We start from the raw sequence: 23,617 nt of genomic DNA on the forward strand, positions 1-23,617 counted from the left end.
ACGTCAACGTGCATCGTCATCACCCGACGTGACAATTCACCCTGCAGGCAAGACCATGGAGACAAAGAAGGTAGGCCAACTTAAACAGGGCCAGGTCATAGCCTACTATTGGACGAGAAGATGTCTAACTTAGCTACGAAAGAAGACTTGGTTGGTTTATCCAAGAAAGTCGAAGCACTGCAATAGGAGAACGAAGAGGTGTGAAATAGCATCAATGAAGAATCAAGAGTCTGATGTTCGGCAAGGTAGTGAACCTGGAGGCTAAATCTAGGCGCAATAATTTAATTTTTAGAGGCCTAAAAGTACCCGAAGGCACTACGAACTACAGCATGTGCATCAAGAGGTTTTTTAAGGAGGTTTTTGGCACAGTTGACAAACCGTAGAGCGCACCCTCTGTATCGACCGGACGCAGGCACTTCCTGAGCACTGACCGGGCGGGTGGCACGGGACTTCCGCCATCCTCCACTGGTCGATTTTTTTTACTGGTCAAACTTAGGTGAATTTACATGAACTATGTTATGTCTGACATAAAAGTCAAATTCAAGAAAATGATATTGGCAACACTTTGTAATTGAGAAACATTTGATATAATCCTTAGCTTAAACTACATTTAACTGAACAGTATTAACCGCATAGTTAAAAATAAACACAAAATGACCATAATTCGATGCTATATAAAGGGAAGATACTAAATCAAAACTTGTGTGTAGGGAAAAATGGGTATTTACCCTCAGTTAGAAATACCTGGGTATTTTTCATCACTACTTATAAATAAAAACGATTTGTCAATTGGTTCTCATTGGTTCTTCGTCAATTGTTAAATTGTGGATGTGCGGCTGTCCCGTCCCGTCCGTCTGTGCGGCTGTCCCGTCCCGCCCTAATGCGCGTACCCCCCCCATAAAAATGCCGTGTGTGCCCTACCGTCCGTCCAAGCCGCCCTTGTGCGAACGCTTTTAATTGACCTTGATAAATTCTACCTTACTAAGTCACCACTTAGTAACCACTTTAGCCACCGCCAAATTTTATATTATTTGCCTACCTTTACATTGCATTATTTTTTTTTCAAAATGATACTATGAATTCTGTTATGAGCATAAGTGATAACTTTGACAGATTATAACTGTTACTAATTGTAAAATATTGTATGATATTATTTTCTTTTGTATAAAAAATATTTAATTTTAGGGCTTACAGATTTTACATTTCGAGTTGCTAAATTGCTTATGTACGCTACTAATTGTGCATTGCTTCTATCAGAATATATAGCATCACTCGCCTTTGGCTCGTGGCCCCAGGCCCCCTAGCTGTTAGTCGTCATTAGTATACAGCTAATCCAGCTAGCTGTTAGTCGTCATTAGTAGATTAGAGTTAAGTTGTAACAAAGCAAGAAGTAGAACCGTCAATATTAAGTTATACTTAAGCTAACATCGGGCTCGACCTTAAGGATCACCTCATAAAAAATAATTTTTAAGTTGCGGTAAGAGAGTATGTTAGTTAAGTATTTTTACAACTGAGTTGTTGGTCAAGCGAAGTACAAATATAAGGAGAGTAGGGTTCGTTATAGTGAAAATCGACATTAAAGTAATAACGATTTCATGAATATATAAGAGGTGATTGATAAGTTCATAAGTTGATAGTAGTAAAGTATTATATGAAGTAAATAGATCGGAGGCCAGGAAACGTCGGAACCCTATTTGCATATATTTAAAAATGTACAAGTTAGTAAACTTTTGTATAAGATAAGTAGATTGATAAGTTAATGACTTATCTGAGTATTATATGAAGTAAATAGACTATAGTAGATATTCGTGTATATATTTATGAAAATATATTAATTAATGTTTGTTTCCCTGTCGGTTAGCCATAAACTTTATGGCATATCCAGTTCCGCCACGAGGAGGCCAGGAAACGTCGGAACCGTATTTGCAATTATTTAAAAAATATACAACTTAGTAAACTTTTGTTTAAGATAAGAAGATTGATGTAGATTGATAAGTTAATAAGTTGATAATAGTAAAGTATTATATAAAGTAAATAGATTATTGTAGATATTCATGTATATATTTATTAAAATAGATCAAGTAGTGTTTGTTTCCCTGTCGGTTTAGCCATAAACTTTATGGCATATCCAGTTCCGCCACGAGGAGGCCAGGAAACGTCGGAACCATATTTACAAATATTTACAAATGTACAAGTTAGTAAACTTTACTAACTACTTAAAAGAACTATATACAACAACTAAACTAACTACTAAAAAAGAAAAAAAAAATATACAACAACGGTGACTTTTGATAATTCAGGCTCCCTATCGTACTGTCAAACTAGAATACTAAACACACAAAAAAACGACTTATTTCTAAAAAAAGTAACTAAACGGAAATATGTACAACAACGGGGACTTTTGGTAAGGCAGGTCCCCTATGTACAACTGCCGGTGTTGTCAAGTCACGACGCGGAGTTTTGATGAAGCAGATCCCCTAGCCTACTGCTGGTGTGAAGTCCGGTTTAGAGAAGGAGATCGCCATACACGATGTTCCTCGCGTATGCGATTCCATCTCGGACACGTTCGGGATGTACCAGAACGACAATATGGTCAGGATGTCTGACTCTACTGAGCAAGGCGTACAGTTGCCCGTGCGTGAAGCAATCGGTCCATAAATCAACACCGACTGAATCTATTGTCTGACCTTGGCTCTTGTGTCCGGTCATGCAATAGGCCAACATCAGTGGGAACTGACGTCGACGAACACGTAACGGCGAACCCTCGACAAACGTGAACGTAAACGTAATCCGGGGAATTCCGATAGGTTGCGTCTGTCCGGGAAGTCTCACTGTAATCAGACGGTTGGAGATGCCGATTACAATGACTTTAGTGCCGTTGACGAGTCCTTCAGCGAATCTCATTACACTTCATTACTTCTTCACTACTCCACCTTCTGCGAGTAACTAACTGTTCCTTTGGTGTTTGGTAGGTATTCAGTTCTTCATTATCAATTTCACCATCAGGAAAAAAATCTGGGTCTTTGTCACTATCATCAGGTTCAGAATCTTCATTTACCAAAAAGTTGTTTGTATGAAGCTTGTCAATAACTTTTTTCAATGGTTGTGAAGGTTGGGGATGTTTATAACATTCATCTTTATAAGGGTTATTTGGTGGAGTGTTTGAACTAATGTCCTCAAAAGTGCTGGGAGAACACTGTGGAGGGCGTGGCCTAGATAATTGTGAGCTGTTATCAGGCGTGGGATTTTACCATTCTTTTTTAATGTCATTTTGTGCAGAATAGGACACACAATCAACTTTTGTATTATGCTGGTGGGAAGTTCATAGTTTTATTTGTGAATAAATAATGTGTGCCCAACAGCGCTTGCCAAATAATCCTGATATAGAGGATTATCTGAGTGCAAACGGCTAAAGGTTGCAGCCTGGTGCCTCAAGCCATTATTAGTCAGATGATCTGGTTTGCGCAGCTTAACGTGTTTCTTCATCTTGTCAAGTGAATATAGTGGATTTATTTCTGCGTTGTTGGGTTTCATAAATAGTCTATCATTGGTTATACAAACATCTGATCTCTTATCAATTAGACAATCAAGAACTTCTTTAATTTTTTCTGTTAAAACTATGGGTATGATTTAATACCCTTTACCCGGAGCAAAGAAAATGTGGAAGTGCTTACAGTCTTTTAGTTCATTATCTGACAGCATTCCTCCACGAGCCATTTCCAAAAGGTGATCATGTTGATTTAATAATTTATAGTGAAGGAGTGTAGCTCTCTTGCAGTCCACTGGCCTATGCCTGTATAAACACATTATATGACAAATTAGCATGTCCGTAAGAAGAGAGTATGTTTCATAATCTTTAGGATTTAGTTCAAGTTTCTGTATTACTACATCATATTTGTTAACAATGTAATTACATAAGGTAACTATGTCATCTTGTTCAGCCAGCTTTTGGACAGTCAAAGACTTATTTATTTTTCTAGCCCTAGTTGATAATCGTCCTAATAGAGTTGGCCAAAGGTATTCTATGGATTGAAAGAAGTCATTCAAATCATGTATCCTGTTCCTGCCAATTTCGGGTGACTTACTAGCTTGGACGATCCTTTCTTGTCTTAAAATTTGTATACATAGTTTAAGAGGAGGCAATAGCCGATATGGGACAGACATAATTTTTAACTGACCAGTATTTTTATCATACTTCCCCATGACTTCTACTGCTTTTACAATCAAATCTATCTTTGATGGAGTAAACACATTCTCTCGTTGTGTAATAGTGTTATCAAGCTCTTTCAAAGTTAGGAGAAAAGTTCCTAAATCTCTCAATTCCCTACTGACATAATTCCTCTCACTAGGGTGGCGACGACTTTTATGAAAATGAACTCCCATTTTCAAAATTAGAGGGTCAGACTGAACAGCCGTTGATACCGTGTAATGTCTCATGTGCTTGATAACTTCATTTCTTAATTCTGCTGTTGTTTCATTTAAATTTTGGTTTAGATGTATTCCATGTTGTTTTATGGCACGTACTTTGTCTTGTTTTGGAGAACTCAAAATTTACCCTTTAGCTACTTTATAAACTTCGAAATATTGTAAATGAGTCGAGAGTTTATTTCTCTTATACAGACCATTGCAGTGGGAACATACTAAACTGTCATGGACCTGCGCATCTCGCCTTCTTTTAACTGGTATGAGCTCATCTAAACAAACATTACCTAAGGTCAACAAAAACTAGTAGGTTGAGCGCGACTATTATGCCAATTTACAGTTTTTATTAACGAACTAATTATCAAACCCTATTGATCTGTATGTCAAATGTATGTTTTTATATGTGAGGAATCCGATTTTGGCATTTTCAAACTTTCGAAAATGTACCGTTTAGGCTGTAGAAAGAAAAATACGGAGAAAGTAAACTATTAATTATAAAAAATCTTTTTGAGTTGAAATTCAGATATAATAGTCTCAAACCCTACACCAGATAATGCTGATTCATAATGGTTATTACAACTATGATCGATAACGTAGCCATAAAGTCAATAAAAACTGGTATGTTGAGCGCGACTATTATGCCAATTTACAGTTTTCTTTAACGAACTAATTATCAAACCTTATTGATCTGTATGTCAAAATGTATGTTATAATATGTGAGGAATCCGAATTTGGCATTTTCATTGTTTCGAAAATGTACCAATTAGGCTGTAGAAAGAAAAATACGGAGAAAGTAAACTATTAATTTTAAAAAATCTTTTTGAGTTGAAATTCAAATATAACAGTCTCAAACCCTACACCAGATAATGCTGATTCATAATAGTTATTACAACTATCATCGATAATGCAACAATAAGGTCAATAAAAACTAGTATGTTGAGCGCGACTGTAAGTCCAATTTAATATTTTTATTAAGGAACTAATTATCAAACCCTATTGATCTGTATGTCAAAATGTATGTTATAATATGTGAGGATCCGATTTTGGCATTGTCAAGCTTTCGAAAATGTACGGTTTAGGCTGTACAAAGAAAAATACGGAGAAAGTTAACTATTAATTAAAAAAAAATCTTTTTGAGTTGAAATTCAAATATACTAGTCTCAAACCCTACCCCAGATAATGCTGATTCATAATGGTTATTACAACTATGATCGATAATGTAGCCTAATAGGTATGCGAGTATGAATATACTTAATTTGGAATATACTTAAATGGAAGCAAGTGCAATACTGTAGTTAGTTATTACAAATTTCATAACATCGTCATCCTAATACTATTTTTGTAATCGGTAGGTGAATAACGATAATTAGTATGCAAATCAATACAATTAACTAATTAAAGGCTGCAAGGGAAAACCAACATAGTCAAAAATATATTTTTTTACAGGAAAGTAAAAATAAAGTTTTTACAACTAATAGTATTTAAACCTGTCTTTGTTTTATTATTTTAATAACTCAAATTTATTTATAAATTAATCTTGTATCTGTATATTATTTACACTGTTTATTACCATCCCTGTATATAACTATAATTAATTATATTAGATCAATTACATGACTCAGTTGGTTTTCCCGTGCATAGGAAAATCTGCTAATAGAGAATGACACAGATTTCAAATGTAGTTTTATATATAAATGATTAATACAGCTTATTATTACATAAAATAATCTAAATAAAAGTAATCTTTATTGTGTGTTGACTGAAATCATCTTACTCTTCTTCATTTTATTAGGAAGGCTGAAAATAAACCCCAACCAATCAAACTCTGAGGAAACACATTACTTAGCAATTTATAACCTGCTTAAAAATATTTTCAATTACTACCTTTAGTTATGACTAAAGTTCACTCTCGACACAGTTTTTTATTTTTTAAGTTACTCAAAATTAGCTTAAACAATAAAATAAAACTGTGTTGAGAGTGCTCAGGTAATTTGAATATTTCTGGTTAAATTATCAAAGTTATATTGTCTTTAATGATAAATTTAATTTGTCATAAATATAGCACCATCATAATCTCAAATAATTACCTTTAAAGTCCATGTCGTAGTCAACAATACTTACATCTGGACGATTTGGCAAGTCTTCGAGGTGTGGATTAGCAACAAGTCTACTGTAAAACTCCTTAGATCCTTCTTGATCACAATACTTCATTAGGACTTTTAGGTAATTTCAAAACAGGCTGACCAACATTTATCAGGTTATTAGTGATGTGTGTACGAAACTCCAATAAATCCATCATATTTTTCTTCTCATGCCATTTTTCTGGGCGTAAATTTTGTATTCTGTCCATACATTCACACATGCAATGTCAATCGCATGTGAAATCATCCTCAATGTCTATTTTTTAAGATTTTATGAAAGTTCTGTACAATTGATCAATCTTGTCGACTCCACCCATGATTGAATTATATAGGTGAATGACCTACGGAACCTGAAAACTCCATTGGTGTTTTGGCGGGATTTAAACCCTGGGCCTCTTGAACCAAATTACCTTATTAGGCACTCTTCCCAATGATTTTAACATAAAAATTCTGTGCTACTAAATGATAAATTTTTGTTGTATCATAAAATAACTTAAACTCCTTTTTATATTTCCCATTTTTACAAACGATGAGTCAAACTAAAGTATTTTTGTAAAGATGCCCCCTTTCACCAAACCCTGTAGTAAAAGTCCTCGGACTTTTCTCCACAGGCCATCAAAATCCCAATGTATTTCTTATAAAGAACAGATTTTGTTTACTTAAACAGTCATACTTAAACCTGTCATACACAATGAGAAGTGTCAAAGTATGATTGTATACAGTTAAGTTTTATGTAATTGTTATGCTGTATGATATTAATTTATGTATAACCATAAATTAATATCATACAGCATAAAATGTTGTATATATTACACTTGTATATTATGTGTCCTTGAACGCAATCAAAAGAGTAACGTACGTATTTTTTATCTATAAATGTAATACGCTAGGCATATTGTTGTCATAATTGTTTTAGAGCGGTGGTGCTACAGATCACCATGTCCAAGGTGTCGTTAGAAAGGTCTTGGCATGTAGTTTTGCCATCAAACAAAAACACTTGGAAATTCCATCAGGGCTCTGCCCCAGTGGCCTTCAAAGTTCCCATGTTATTCTTAGGGAGAAAATGTTTGTTTACATTCGAACAGATGAATACTTTGAAATCTATAATATTAAAACGAAACAGTGTTTTTTTATTTCACGATTCTGAATTTAACCACTCGATGAATTTTCATGATTTTTGTGTTAAGGGAAAGATAATTTTGAGAACTAGGGAATGTCGAAGCCATAAATTTAGTTTAGGGTCCCAGTTTTTTAGAAATTAAGTTTTAATTTTTAAAAAGTCTAGCAGCCGACGCTAAGATTCTTAACTAGCTTTTGGCATAAAATAATTTGCTTAACATAACAGCTGTAAACATTCAGCTTTTGTGTCAAAAATTCAGCATTTGGATAAAAATGTAAAGACATACTTAGGGTTGACTTACTTATACGATGTGTAATGCTAATCATTGATACGTTCAATTCTTCTGTAAGAGGATGACAGATTAATTAAATTATACATAGTAAAATACTAGGATGTTCAAATTATTTTTTAAGCAATCTTTGTAATCTTCGATTTGTTTTAGAGCAATATAATTTGTTTTAACTAACAGCTGGTTAAATATAAACTATGGAACTATATGAGGTTATTTTATTTACTCTTATTTTGTCATTGATTATTGGAAATAAGTAAGATTAGTAGAGATAATTAGACCACAGTTTAAAATAGTTTAGACCAAAATTAATTAAACCACAGTACAACACGAGTCTTAATAAAAAGGATAAATGCAAATTATTTTACCACTCTACTTTTCAAGGAAAGAATAGAAAAATAACAATGTTTACATGTTTTAATTCTTCATGGTAGCTTTTTGTTTACAATTAATGTTTGTCTGCTTTAACTTTGTTTGGATTAGGCCCAGAAATACTGATGTCATAAAAAGAAGATCAAGAATAATCAGGAATCACGATTTTAAATTACCACCACAACCTCAGCCGGGTTTTATACAAAGATAAACAGATGGATGACATAGATTGAACACAACGTCAACATTGACCTAGGATACTGCAATTAGACAAACCATCCTTTTATGAAATCGTGTTCAGTTGTGGTTACGTTTGGGGGTGCCTATATCAGCGCCCCCGATCGTGAAAATATCACTTTTATTTCAACTATGGATATATTGTAGTTTAAATTAACTAATATGGGAAATTACGATATACATTTATTCAATGAGGGTGGGTAATTATGAAGGATAGAACTGATAACGGCATGGATAATAAACATTGACAAATACGTCATTAGCTTTACTAGCGTGTTTACTTTTTATATTCCTGCTACATGTGACCAGTTCTTTTTTTTTTCAAATGAATGTTATTTGAACCAAACAGCTGATTCAAAACAACTGTTATTGTTTTTACTTTTCTTTGTTTACACTTATTTATTTAGCAATTAATGAAGTAAAATTGATATAAAGGATAGGTGTTACGATCAGTTTTGTTGTTAGGACACCAAAGTTAAATTATGTGTACTGTGTATTATTTTTTTGGATATTATCGTTTTATTTTAGGTCGTTTCTATTCAGACATACTGGAAATTGTGTATAGTAGTTGTATTGTGGTGATAATAAGTAATGGAAGAGGCAGGTATGCTATGGAAGGTGGTATCGTTGACTAGGTCTATACACTTCTCAATTGACCATTACTCTCTCTACTGTAGGCTACTTATAATCAGTGTGCGTCTGTGCGAATCTGCTGCAAATCTCACTTCAACGCTTTTCACATCGTAAAAATTGCAGAATTGTTTTTTTAATGTAAAATTATCGGATTTAAAATGCATATCGTATATGCCTATGATGGAATAAAAACATATTTGGTCACACAACATTTGTTTACAAGATGATTTTTCACATTAAAACTGCAAGAAACTTTGTCTTTATATGTGTAAACTAGCTGATCTGAATTGTATACACGGTTTTAACTGACTACTGAATTCCCGTACGTAGGACGGGCTAACACCTCGTTGAAAGTAATTTTTGACAGCTGGTTATATACTCAAATTGGAGACATGTGCTATAAGGATCTCTTATATTATTACGTGAGGGCTGTTTTTCTTTTGTGAACAAAACTCCTTCGTTATTTCTGGATCGATTTTAACGTTTGAGGTGTCAAATAATTCGTCTCAATTCGTAGTTTTGCATAAAGGTTTTAGAATTTAAAAACTCTTGCCCTTAAGGGCACGAGATGCTCTCAAAGGTCGCATTTTCCCCATAAGAATTACATTGAAACCAAATTTTAAAACAAAAACAGCCGTATATAAAAAATAAAATCACCAGCTTTTTGGGAGTAAATATTGATGTTTGTAATATTTAGGAGGTTATAGACAAATCTAAACAGTCAATACGTTTTGTTGGAAGAACAGACAATTTCTTGAGTTTAAAGGAGAAATATTGAAAACAGGAGGAAGAGACAATTAATAGGAAATCTTATACGTATGGGAAGAGTAGAGGAGAGGTCTGGGCTCACAGTATGGAATCCAGGTACGCAATCACTTGGGGAGATGAATCATTTTTGCCAGTTATGCTAAGCAACTTTTTGGAAGTAAAAAAACCATGAAGAATATGGACACTTGATGTTGTTACAGTGGTAAAGTAAACCTACCTAAAGTCAGATCAAATAAATATATACAAGAAATGTTTACTGGTAATAGTTTTAAGTTGGGAAACATTTGTAGAAAACAATTAAAAAATAAGGTCGGGTCCAAAAAATTCTAAAATATTTTTACAAGAATCGTTTATTATTTCAAAGCGTTATTAAGTAGTGTGAGTATTTCAATTAGTTACATAAGTATTTAGTCGGGTCTTTTAAACTCATCGAACATTATGACCGTTATTACTGTAGTTTTAAAATAACTTCTGTATAATACCGGTACTTGAAAATTGCTGGATTTCGAGCAACAGGTACACTAGTTATTGTTTAATTGATTACAATCCATCCACAGGTTAAATTACCAGTATTGTGACAAGTATTGCAGATTTGATGCTGGGACCTAATTTGAATACAATTGACAAAAGATTGAAAACTCAAATTTTTCTTTGGCAATATTTAAAAAAGTTGAAAGGGGAATTTTTTTACTAAAAACTTAATTCATGTTTAAAGTTGATTTGGGTTTGTTTACAGTCACTCCTGGATTTTTTTGTATTAAAGCTATGGTAATGTGATAACTTACTGTTCATTTTGCCTGGGGTCCCCAGCACGTCCTCCTCCTCTCTCTCCTTCTCTTCCTCTCTGCTCTAGGCCTGCATTACGCTCCGCCCTTCTCTCTTCTTGTATCCCCCTATGAACAATCCGTTCCGCCCTTCTTTCAAGCTGTCTTTCATCCTGTCTTCCCCGCTCTCCTCTGAGCGGCCCTCTCCTAGGCCCTCCTCTTCCTACTTGACCCCTGCGTCTACCCAACATCCTCCAGTGGCGGAGGATGTTGAGCACACACTGTTCATTGTATTCGAATTGCTCTGTAAACATGAAATGAAATGAAATGAAAAATCATTTATTTATACAGGCAAAGTTAGGGCCACATGGCCCTTTCTTACACTTAACCTGTACTTTAAAACATAATATAAATATTTTAACATAATCAGCTTATACAATAAAACAAAACAGAAATCTACAGAAACTCAGATACAGAAACTTTTATCAAAAATCAGTAAATTTTAAAAATACTTACACACACACACTCACTCACACATACATACAAGTCAGCGACCGCCATGCGCAAAGGCCCCTACGACAAACCTACCATGGCCATACGTTCAAAATAGAGATTTTTTAGCGCTGCCACAAACCGGGAACGACTATCGAGGGATTTAATAGCTAAAGGAAGATCGTTCCAAAGACGGCAAGCAGTTACAATAAACGCTCTGTCGTAAACTGCGGTCCTATGGTGAGGCATACGCAAAGTTAATGATGCATGGCGTGAGAATCTGACACTTTCTTCAGCTACAAACCTAAAATCATCTACAAAATATTTTGGAAAATTGTTTTTTAATATTGAATAGGTTAGCGAAAGAATTTTGATTGATCTCAGGTCACATAGCTTTAATAACTTAGAATGAATGTAGAAAGGTGTGATGCGCTCACTGCGTCTTAGATCATAAATGAATCTTAGGCAGTAGTTCTGAGCGCGTTGGAGAGCATCAGCGAGGTTTACAGTCATGTCATTGATCACAGAGCTGCAGTAAGTGAAGTGGGGAAAAACAAGTGATTTAACCAGGTGTAACTTTATGTGCAAAGGCAAGAAATTCTGTAACTTTTTAAGTGAGTGGATTGATGCAAACACCTTTTTACGGATGTCTACTACCGCATCGCCCCAAGTAAGTGTCGAGTTGATAGTAAGCCCTAAGTTTTTGACCTTGTCATTGTAAAGCAAATCTGTTCCATTTATAGTTATTGGATTCGTCGTCAGAAAGTCAATAGAGTTCCGTAAACGTGGATGACAAATTATGATCGGTTTAGTTTTTTCGTGGTTAAGTCTGAGTCCGTGTTTATCAGTCCAAGTAATGATTTTCTCAATATCTTCATTCACTCTCAGAACACTTTCGTTGATCTGTTTGGGTGAAAAATGTGTATAAATCTGTAAGTCGTCAGCATACATGTTGTATTTACAGTGTGTGAGGACTGAGCTCAAGTCATTTATGTATAGTACGAACAACAGAGGACCAAGGATGGACCCCTGAGGTACACCACTAGTAACTGTCTCCCAGTCAGATCGTAAGTCATCAACCTCAACACATTGCCGCCTGTCTGACAGATAGGATCCCAGCCAGTCCAATACACCATTTGAAAACCCTATGGCCCTTAGCTTTTCCAAAAGGAGCTTATGATTTACACAGTCAAAGGCTTTAGAAAAATCAAATAGGGTAAGAATCGTACCCTGCCGATGTTCCATTGCTAGTCTAATGTCGTCCGTCACACGTAAGAGTGCTGTTTCTGTACTGTGAGCTGCTCGAAAGCCAGACTGTGAGTTGCATAAGATATTGTTTTCAGTCAGAAACTCAGTGATTTGGCAGTGCACGATTCTTTCAAGGCCTTTAGATAATGCGGGCAATATACTGATCGGCCTGAAATCCTGGCAAGAAGCAGGTGCTGGAATCTTATTTAAGGGACGAATTAGGGCAGACTTCCAAGAAATCGGGAATATGCTTTGCCTTAGAGATGTGTTGAAAATGCAGGTGATAGTGGGGAGTATAGCAAAGAGAATGTCCTTAATGAAGCGAATTGGAATGCCATCAGATCCAATAGCATTACTGCGAATACGTCGAATAGATTTCAGAACATCAGACTGCAGTACAGGTTTGAAAGTGAACTTGGGGTATCCTAATTCTTGTACAGGGGAGTTTCTTAACTCCGTTATATAACTTTCAACTTGTTGTTGATTGATGCTTTGACCAAAGGAAGAGAAGAAAGCGTTTAATTCATTCAGAGGAATATTGACTCTCTGTGCTTCAGGTTGTTTCCCAAGCCCAAGACTTTTTACGTTACGCCATAAAACTCTAGATGGTTGGTTATTGTTTTCAAAAAGCATATGAATATGTCGTAATTTTGAATTCCGCAAAAGTTGTTTAACTCTATTTCGAAAATAACGATACTGTTCCATTTCTTCTTGATTCCGGGAACGTTTTGCTCTCCTGAAAAGACAGTCGCGCCTAGCCATCAAGCTACGTATTTCAGGGGTAATCCAAGGCACTGGTTGTTTTTTGGTCAAACGTTTTGAAACAATTGGAACATGTTTGTCAAACAGATTTATAATTTTGCTGTTTAGTTCATTTAACATTTCATCAAGAGATTGAGAATTTTCTATTAAGTGCCATGGTGTTTTCTGAATATCTGACATAAACTCAACTTGATTCATATTCTTAAAATCCCTATATTTTATAAATTTAGTCTTGGGTTTAGGTGCCTGTATTGTACAAGGCCTGTATTAGGTGCATGTATTGCAATAAATTAAAATATAATACAATATATGCAATAAATATCTTTATATTTTTATCAGGTGTATGAATATATAATTTTTTTCTTTGATAAAGGTATTTACTTTTTATGTTTACATATTTAGCACAGTAGAGGAGAATGTCAACGTTTTTTAGTGCAAAATTGTGCTGCGAATGAGGCTTAATATATTAGAACTTATCTAAAAGTGAAATGGTTTCATGTGCTACATTCTGTGAAAATATTGTGGCATTATTCCAAATGATGACAAATACAGGATGTTGTATTTAGTCAAACCAACAGTTGGTGAAATAATACAAATACTATCCTCATGTTACGGAAGTAATAAGACCATGGTGTTATTGCTGTTATTATGTTGCAATTTACGCACAGTTATTCTGGTTATTAGTTTATGGCCAACATGTTATAACTGTTCCTACACACAAATTGTAAATGAGTTTGACGTTTCATTTATATCTTTCCTGCAACTTACCCAACATTCCTACGATCAGGAACGTATTTGCCCATGGCAGGCTTTCGGCAAGTCGGTTCGCAATAGAAGCTCGCCGAAGAGCCTCCTCGGAAACCATATACGTCAGACAGCCGCCATATTGAGCTTACGATTAGGCATCTGTGAAAATAATATTTTCCAAACTAAGTCTTCACTTTAAGCGCAATAGCCTATGTTATTTCATTGCTGAGAAGGTTTTACATTTTATGAAGTAGGCCTGGGCCTACTAATGTAACTTTTGCTCTAACAGGGACAGCTAGAGAGGGTAGGCCAGGCCTACCTAAGATTTTGATGGATATTTTAAAATGATAAATAAATGAACAAATGTAACTATAAGTAAATAAAGGAAAAATAGTACAAGTAATTAATTTTTAATTTAAATTTTCCAAATTCCTCTCTTTTGCAGGGAAGCCCCTCAAACCTCTCGTGCCCTGCTGGTCAAACTACTTCTTGATCCTTGTCAGCCCTACCCAATGTCAATAGCAGCACTTCGTTAAGTTAGGACCTACCAAACTTAATAGATTACAATGAACTTTAGGTATCTGGTTAGTACGACAAATGTTTGTTTACAGCTATGTAATTATTATTTTAATAAAGTTAAATAATAGATAAACACTTATTATTATGAATATAATTTAATTATTATACTCAGATTAAATATTGCTAATCTGAGCTGATACTAACCACCTGTAACCTACCCCTCCAATCCCAAGTAAAAAAATTCCTAATAAGATAAACAATTGAAATAAGTTATTACCGGTAGCCTAGTACAATAATAAAAATATTTATTAGAGTCCCACTAACCGAGACTTATGTGTACCTACCTATTAAAAAGTGTTTAGGTGTGTGGGAATCCTGGGTTAGCAAGAAAATAGCCTTGGTAAATAAGAAAAGTATTTGACATTATACTGGGGGAAATCACTAATTATTGCTTGCTACCTCCACTAGCATCGGTTAGCATTAGCGCACAGATCGCTTTCTGAGCAGCTTTTAACTTTAATTGGAAGTAAAAATAGACGATGATGTTGGATTTGATAGGCTATTAATTTGAAAAGGTTGTGGTTACTATGACCCTCACATATTGTAACTTAACAAAACAATTTCTTACAATTTCAGCCAATATACATGAACTCAATGAACCAATGACTAAAAATTAAGCTCAGGACATCAACATTTCTTACAATGACTAACAATCTGCGTCAAAAGGTTTTTTTTTAACCAGTTCATTACTATCAGCTGTGGCTATTCCTCCATAATTCACATTTACAATGAAATATTGTTGGCTTGTGTACAAGATTTGTTGTCTTCATTTTGCCATCAAGTCGAATACCACTGAACATTCTTCTATCTTGGAAAAAGCTGAGTTTTCCTCATTCCAGAAAACCAGGTTGACAACTAACATTGGAAATCCAGGATTTTAATAGGTTAGCGTGAGGAAGAGGACATTTTTTTCGTTAACACTAGTAGGCTTACGTTATTGTTTTGTCTAGACCAGGTACCTCCCCTTATTTTGGTTAGAATTAACATATTATTCTTCCGTCAATGCGGTGCTGTGCTGGCACCGTGTTGCCGTGTGATAGTATTAATAGCTGTTCAGTGTATCGTTGTGCTGGCCTACAACAATAGTGTACTCGTTCCCGTAGGTCGACGCAAAAGTAACATCTTAAGACCGATGGTAGGAGCGAGCAATGGAGCCAGCTTAAGGCGAGCGAACCCGACGTACTCGAGCTGTCCTAGCAAAGAATCGGTGGTAAGTTTAGGTTAAAGACCCAAACTCGAACTTAACACCTCACAGTATGTTCTCGTATACTAGTATCGTAAAGATAGTCCCATTATTGGTTTGACATTTTATATAAAGATTATATAGTTCCCAATGACTGAAGTGCTGATATCTGTAATAAAACTTAAATTAATTATCTCCCAAATTCAAAAAAAATTATGAACTTTGTGCAACGGCTGTCCAGGCAATAAAATAAATGTTGATTTTCAGAAAACGCTTCAAATTTGGTAAATTTTCGTAGCATGTATGGTTTAATCACTAATTCACACCAGCATGCAATTCGTTATTGGGGAAAGCATAGCGTGGTAACTAGCAAGCCATGGCTTTATATCCCGAGTTCAATAACTATGAAGGATGATTTGTACTTTTTGTCCCCAATTTGTTATTTATTAGACCATTTAGAACTAAGCCTGCCATAAAAAAAATGGCTAGGCCATTCATAAAATTGATGCGCTGTACATTGTCGGTTTTTACTCACTATTTCTAAGCTTTACACAAACGAGCATACGAAACATGAAAAGTACTAAGTGAAGGCCAGGACGGCTTTTAATAGAACGATGAATTTGAATCGTTATATCGTTAAATCGTTCATTGGCGTAGGAATACCCCAACACCACAACCATTGCACTAGCATTGCCCACTGCCACAACAGCGCAAAACATCTATCTATATATATAATACGCTAAGCCGATTTTTGTAAACAGAACTCCTCCCTCATTTTTGGACCGATTTTGATGATTAAAGTGTCAAATGAATGACCCTGATCTGTAGTTTTGCAAAGTCTTTTTCGTTTTTTGAAATCTTTATTATAGTCCAGGACCTGACTAGGGTTCTGTGTGCATGTCGTGTATAGAGAATTTTGCTTTTGCATTTCAATATAGGTGTCTTAGGAAGTGTTTTCCACTCGGGTGTCAAGTTCGCACCTGGTACGTTTTCGAGCTATGACGTCATAAAGATGGCGGCTCGGCAATTTTTAAATGCGTATATTTCGCAAACCGTTTAACGGATCGGTATGATTCTTTTTTTGTTTGAAAGATATTTTTACAAACTATCTTTTTTGTATTTACACATTTGTTGTAAACTTAATATTCACCGCACAATATTGAAAAACGTCGTTTTTATTGTTATTATATTTATTGTTTTGCTTATAATTTCTTAACCGCTGATAAAATCAAATACCACCCGTGGCAAAAGTTTCAGATAATTCTATACCCTTTCCAATGATACCAAACAATATGTGATTGGACTTAAAAATAAAGCAAAGAGATTGAATAAACCGTAAAAAAACACTGAAAGTGGTGTACGGTCCGGGAAAGATTTAGTCCTGGACATGACTAGGGTTCTGTGTGCATGTCGTGTATAGAGAATTTTGCTTTTGCATTTCAATATAGGTGTCTTAGGAAGTGTTTTCCACTCGGGTGTCAAGTCCGCGCCTGTTTCGTTTTCGAGCTATGACGTCATCAAAATGGCGGCTTGGGCAATTTTTAAATGCGTATATTTCGCATACCGTTTAACGGATCGGGGTGATTCTTTTTTTGTTTGAAAGATAATTTTACAGGAAATTTTTTTTGTATTTACACTTTTGTTGTCAACTTAATATTTATCTCACAATATTAAAAAACGTGGTTTTTAATGTCATTGTTTTTTAATGTTTCCTCATAACTTGTTAAACGCTTATAGAATGAAATAACTACCCATCACAAAAGTTGTAGATGATTTTATGCCCTTTCCAACGATACCAAACAATTAATGTTTAAAACTAAAATTAAAGCCAAGAGATTAAATAAACCATTAACTAACACGTAACATGGTAGAAAGTCCGGAAAATATTGCGGCTTGAACAATTCTTTAAATGCGTATATTTCGCATACTGGTTAACGAACCGGGATGATTCTTTTTTTGTTTGTAAGATATTTTTTAAGCCTATCTTTTTTGTCTTTACACTTTTGTTGTTAACCTACTATTTATCCCACAATATTAATAAATGTACATTTAATTGTTATTTTTATTTTACTTTTGCTAATAACTTTTTGACAAATAGTAGGTTAACAACAAAGGTGTAAATACAAAAATGATAGGCTTAAAAAACATCTTACAAACAAAAAAAGAATCATCCCGGTTCTTTAACCAGTATGCGAAATATACGCATTTAAAGAATTGTTCCAGCCGCAATATTTTCCGGACTTTCTGACATGTTAAGTGTTTGTTAACGGTTTATTTAATCTCTTGGCTTTAATTTTAGTTTCAAACATTAATTGTTTGGTATCGTTGGAAAGGGCATAAAATTATATACAACTTTTGTAATGGGTAGTTATTTCATTCTATAAGCGTTTAACAAGTTATGAGGTAAATTTCAAAAACAATGACATTAAAAACCACGTTTTTTAATATTGTGAGATAAATATTAAGTTAACAACAAATACAAAAAACATTTCCTGTAAAATTATCTTTCAAACAAAAAAAGAATCACCCCGATCCGTTAAACGGTATGCGAAATATACGCATTTAAAAATTGCCCAAGCCGCCATTTTGATGACGTCATAGCTCGAAAATGAAACAGGCGCGGACTTGACACCCGAGTGGAAAACACTTCCTAAGACACCTATATTGAAATGCAAAAGCAAAATTCTCTATACACGACATGCACACAGAACCCGTTTTTTTAGCTCTCCAGCCAATGTATCAAACATGCTTAATGATTTCTTCTGTTCAGTGGCCAAGAATTTAGGAGAAGAAATTGATAGTGATAAAGATTGTTTTCATAATGAATTTAATTTGCTCAAAGATAAATTCCAAAGTTTCGCATGCAATGACTCAATTTTCTTTTACCCAACATACGAGGAAGAAATACTAACGATAATAAAGAATCTGAAAAATAACAAATCCCCAGGATATGACAACGTAACACCCATTGTAATAAAAGAAATATCTAACTCCATTGTAAACATACTAGTATATATTTTTAATTTAAGTTTATCAAGTGGTGAATTCCCATCAAAATTGAAACAAGCTGTAATAATACCATTATTCAAGAAAAATGACAAACATGACCCAAACTTTTATCTATTTTTTCAAAAATTCTAGAAAAGATTGTTAAGGTGCGATTGGTTAACTTTCTAAATAAGCATAGATTTTTTAGCAAAAATCAATTTGGCTTTCAAAGTAAATTAAATACAAGCTCTGCTCTAATAAACTTTATGTCTGAAGTATACACAACCATTAATGATGGTAAACTTTGTGCCGGTATTTTTGTAGACGTAATGAAAGCATTTGACACAGTAGACCACGGCATATTATTGTGTAGGATGTACAATGCAGGAATTCGTGGAGTTCCACTGGCGTGGTTTCGATCATATTTAGAGGGTAGAAGGCAAGTCACAAAAGTAAACAAAACAGTGAGTGAAGAGGGTAAAATTGAGTTTGGTATACCCCAAGGGTCAGTGTTGTCTGGTCCACTTTTCCTAATATATGTCAATGACTTGTGTAATGGCAATTTTAAAGGCAAGTTGGTGGCTTTTGCTGATGATACTGCATTATCCTATGAGGCGAATTCCATTCAAGACCTCAAGGATCAAATGCAACATGACATTAATATGCTTAGATATTGGTTTTCAAGTAACCTTATGGTTATGAGCCCGAAAACAAAGTATATTATTTTTAATATGACTAAACAATTGTCCTTTTGTACCGGCCTAAAATATCATGAAGTAACTTGCTCCCTTGCCCAAAATCTTTGCACATGTCCAAATCTAGAGCAAGTGGATAGTATAAAATATCTAGGGATATGGCTTGACAGCAAACTTAGCTGGAAAGAGCACATAAATTACTTAAAAACAAAATTAGTCAAGTACATACGAATATTTTATATGCTTAGGTCCGTTTGCTATACTCAACTGATGAGAACAATTTATTTCGCATTTATAAACTCTAAAATAGATTATGGAATAGAAATATGGGGTGGAACATATTTTACCAGCCTAAAACCAATCATTACTTTACAAAAATCTTTCATCAGGATAATGCTAAATAAAACCAAAACTGAACCTTCATTCCCACTTTTCAAAATTATTGAAATACTAGCTGTAACCCGCGGGCTTTGCCCCGTTTAACTTCTTAATTTTCAAGATTATCTCGTTCGCATGGCTCAATCACGTCCTGGTTGAAGTTTGTTCGCTACGCTCACTCACCTTTAGGTTGGAGCTCGTTCGCTACGCTCACTCACCTTTAGGTTGGAGCTCGTTCGCTGCGCTCACTTTCCTTCAGGTTAGCTCGTTCGCTACGCTAACTCGCCTCCAGGTTGAAGTTCGTTCGCTACGCTCACTCACCTTTTGGTTGCAAATTAGCTGTTGTCATAAATGTAAAAGAAATAATAGTGCTGCACCCTGTTGGTAATTTTTGTAACTTTAATGCTATTGAACATCACAGAACAGAACCAACTTGTTTAATTGAAACAGCTGTTAAGATTCAATAATTTCATTTCTCATAAGGTTAACATGGGAAACTCCAGAGTCACTGGGGCGGAGCCCGAAAGGATTTTTGAAATAAGAATATGCCTATATGTTAATCGGGAATGTGAGCTATCATCATGCCAAATTTCAGCCCAATCCGACCAGTATTTTTCGCGTTCACTTGTCACAAACATACATCCATACATCCATACATCCATACATCCAAACTTTCTCATTTATAATATTAGTAGGATTACCTATCAGGAATCTATATGTTTACAAAGTTCTGAAAATATATTTCAATAGATGTGGCACTGATAGAACAAATCCAAGACATACTAGACTAAGAAGTAAAAACAACGTCTATGTACCCAAACCTAGACTAACAATATTTAAAAAATTCTTCTTATATTTGGCTCCCACATTTTATAACCTTCTTCCCGAGCCCATCAAAGCAAGTGAAAACGTCAATGTATTCAGCAAATTAACACGAAACTACTTGCTCGAAATAGATAGTATAAACACATTTTTTACCTCATTGGTCTAACAATACATCATAGTTATTTTTAATAATCTTGCACTTATTAAGTCAGGGATGCTCGATATGTCCAAATAAGCTGTAAGTTCAGGACACTCCAAAATAGTACTGTAATCACGAAGATTGACAGTATAGGGTCAGTTTTCAAATAGATAGGTAGACAAGGTTTTGTTGTGATAGGTTGCTGTGTTAAAGCTATTGTTTGAAGCCTAGTTTTATATATTGTTTTAATTTTGTAATAAAAATAGTGTGGTAATGGTGACGGGCTGGACTTTCCAACCACGAGTTGCTCCAACTACCAAAAATGTTTGTTTCCCGCACAGGTTCTGTAACCTCAGGGATTTATTGTTCGTTATTTAATAAAATAATTAGTTAGATTTATGTTGTGAAGAGTATTGTGTTTTTAGTTTATATTCGAATAAATACAATAAACATGTAATACTAATACAATACTTATGTACAACTTAAGTGTATAAATATGTATTGTATTTTACCTGTTGTATTTGAAATGAACAATAAAGAATTTTTCAATTCAATTCAATTCAACCCTAGTCATGTCCAGGACTAAATCTTTCCCGGACCGTACACCACTTTCAGTGTTTTTTTACGGTTTATTCAATCTCTTTTCTTTATTTTTAGGTCCAATCACATATTGTTTGGTATCATTGGAAAGGGTATAGAATTATCTGAAACTTTTGCCACGGGTGGTATTTGATTTTATCAGCGGTTAAGAAATTATAAGCAAAACAATAAATATAATAAAAATAAAAACGACGTTTTTCAATATTGTGCGGTGAATATTAAGTTTACAACAAATGTGTAAATACAAAAAAGATAGTTTGTAAAAATATCTTTCAAACAAAAAAAGAATCATACCGATCCGTTAAACGGTTTGCGAAATATACGCATTTAAAAATTGCCGAGCCGCCATCTTTATGACGTCATAGCTCGAAAACGTACCAGGTGCGAACTTGACACCCGAGTGGAAAACACTTCCTAAGACACCTATATTGAAATGCAAAAGCAAAATTCTCTATACACGACATGCACACAGAACCCTAGTCATGTCCAGGACTAAATCTTTCCCGGACCGTACACCACTTTCAGTGTTTTTTTACGGTTTATTCAATCTCTTTGCTTTATTTTTAGGTCCAATCACATATTGTTTGGTATCATTGGAAAGGGTATAGAATTATCTGAAACTTTTGCCACGGGTGGTATTTGATTTTATCAGCGGTTAAGAAATTATAAGCAAAACAATAAATATAATAAAAATAAAAACGACGTTTTTCAATATTGTGCGGTGAATATTAAGTTTACAACAAATGTGTAAATACAAAAAAGATAGTTTGTAAAAATATCTTTCAAACAAAAAAAGAATCATACCGATCCGTTAAACGGTTTGCGAAATATACGCATTTAAAAATTGCCGAGCCGCCATCTTTATGACGTCATAGCTCGAAAACGTACCAGGTGCGAACTTGACACCCGAGTGGAAAACACTTCCTAAGACACCTATATTGAAATGCAAAAGCAAAATTCTCTATACACGACATGCACACAGAACCCTAGTCAGGTCCTGGACGTTTGGGCAGAATCTTCCATCAAAGTTGGATTTTCTCCCTTAAGATTAACATGGGGGAATCTAAATATTTAATTGGAAACTTTGTCTCCATTAATTTGTGAGAACGACGGGGCGTAGAAACTTGGTAGAGGTGTCCAAAGAAAGGTCTTGGTCTCTAGATGAGTTACCAAAAGAAAAAAATAAGTGAATCCCGTTAGGGCTCTGCCCCAGAAGCCCATAAAGATCCCTCCACAGATTTGTTTACATTTTGTCCATGTGGATAATACTTTTTAATGAAACAGCTGTTAATTTTTGAATTGTGTTTTAAACAACACACATTTATTGGGAGTTACTGAATTGTCCAAAAGAAGTATTTGCAATGTTATTTTCTGATTTTAAAATTGATTTTCTTCTGTATCATGTCATATTTTTGCAATATAACGTTCCATTACGAAATCAGTGGAAAATCCTTTTATCACAGTAACTCTTATTTAACAATAATTATTTCTTACTGAACTATCTTATATCTATTGTACGGGTTGGTGTCTGCCTTTTTCACCACTTTTGGCTATATTTTATCATATTATTCTAGACTGATCATCAGAGGTTCGTGAGATTATTGTCATACATGTTTTCAATCATTGGAAAAATCTTCGATTGTGTAATACAATACAAAATAATGCAAGTACAGAAGTGTCTTTTAGCTTTAACATTAACCCCACAACCGATTTCTCAAAACTATACTAGAGGGTAATTCATTGGCACAGAATTACGATATCAACTGATGCGACGTGACGAAGGATAAATCAAACTTACACTGTGACGGATGGACCTCCCTTTCAAGTTAGAACGTGTCTCCTCAACAAGCAGATATTTTCTCTCAAATAAAATCATAGATTAATCTTTATTACACTGATGAAATCGGGGAAGTTTTTAAATAATAAAAAAGATCCACCAATACGGTTTTAATTCTATTTAAAGGTTCTTCCAAAGTATGGGAAATATCTTATTCGTTGAATGATCAATCATATTTGGTAACTAACGCAATAAATATCACTATTGTTTTTACACTTATTACTCTTTAAACAATGCTAAATGCTCTAAATTTGTATAATTTCACTAATTTCACTCAATTTATCGCAGTTAGATGAATTAGCGTAAGCCTTGAAAGTATCCGTCGATTTCGACGGGTTTCACCTAGTACTTTAATGTTAGGGCAACTCCCCGATTGTTTAATGTTAAATAGTGGCCCA

The 23,617-nt window shown here is 34.5% G+C and overlaps 1 protein-coding gene across 1 annotated transcript; it reads right to left on the bottom strand.

Annotated features, from left to right (window-relative positions):
- Positions 1-2,505: 2,505 nt before the first annotated feature.
- LOC128984064 (ATP-dependent DNA helicase pif1-like) lies at positions 2,506-2,904 on the bottom strand. Its single transcript, XM_054403348.1, has one exon. It carries the CDS (start codon positions 2,902-2,904, stop codon positions 2,506-2,508), a length of 399 nt encoding a protein of 132 aa, XP_054259323.1.
- Between the last annotated feature and the right edge of the window lie 20,713 nt (positions 2,905-23,617).

This window comes from Macrosteles quadrilineatus, unplaced genomic scaffold (assembly GCF_028750875.1).
Source record: "Macrosteles quadrilineatus isolate MER2022 unplaced genomic scaffold, UCM_ALF_1.0 Scaffold_2__2_contigs__length_208266976, whole genome shotgun sequence".
NCBI classification, from domain to species: domain Eukaryota; kingdom Metazoa; phylum Arthropoda; class Insecta; order Hemiptera; family Cicadellidae; genus Macrosteles; species Macrosteles quadrilineatus.

What these genes read in the sequence shown, in the direction of transcription:
- LOC128984064 (XM_054403348.1), bottom strand. Translation starts at nt 2,904, where the DNA reads ATGAGATTCGCTGAAGGACTCGTCAACGGCACTAAAGTCATTGTAATC.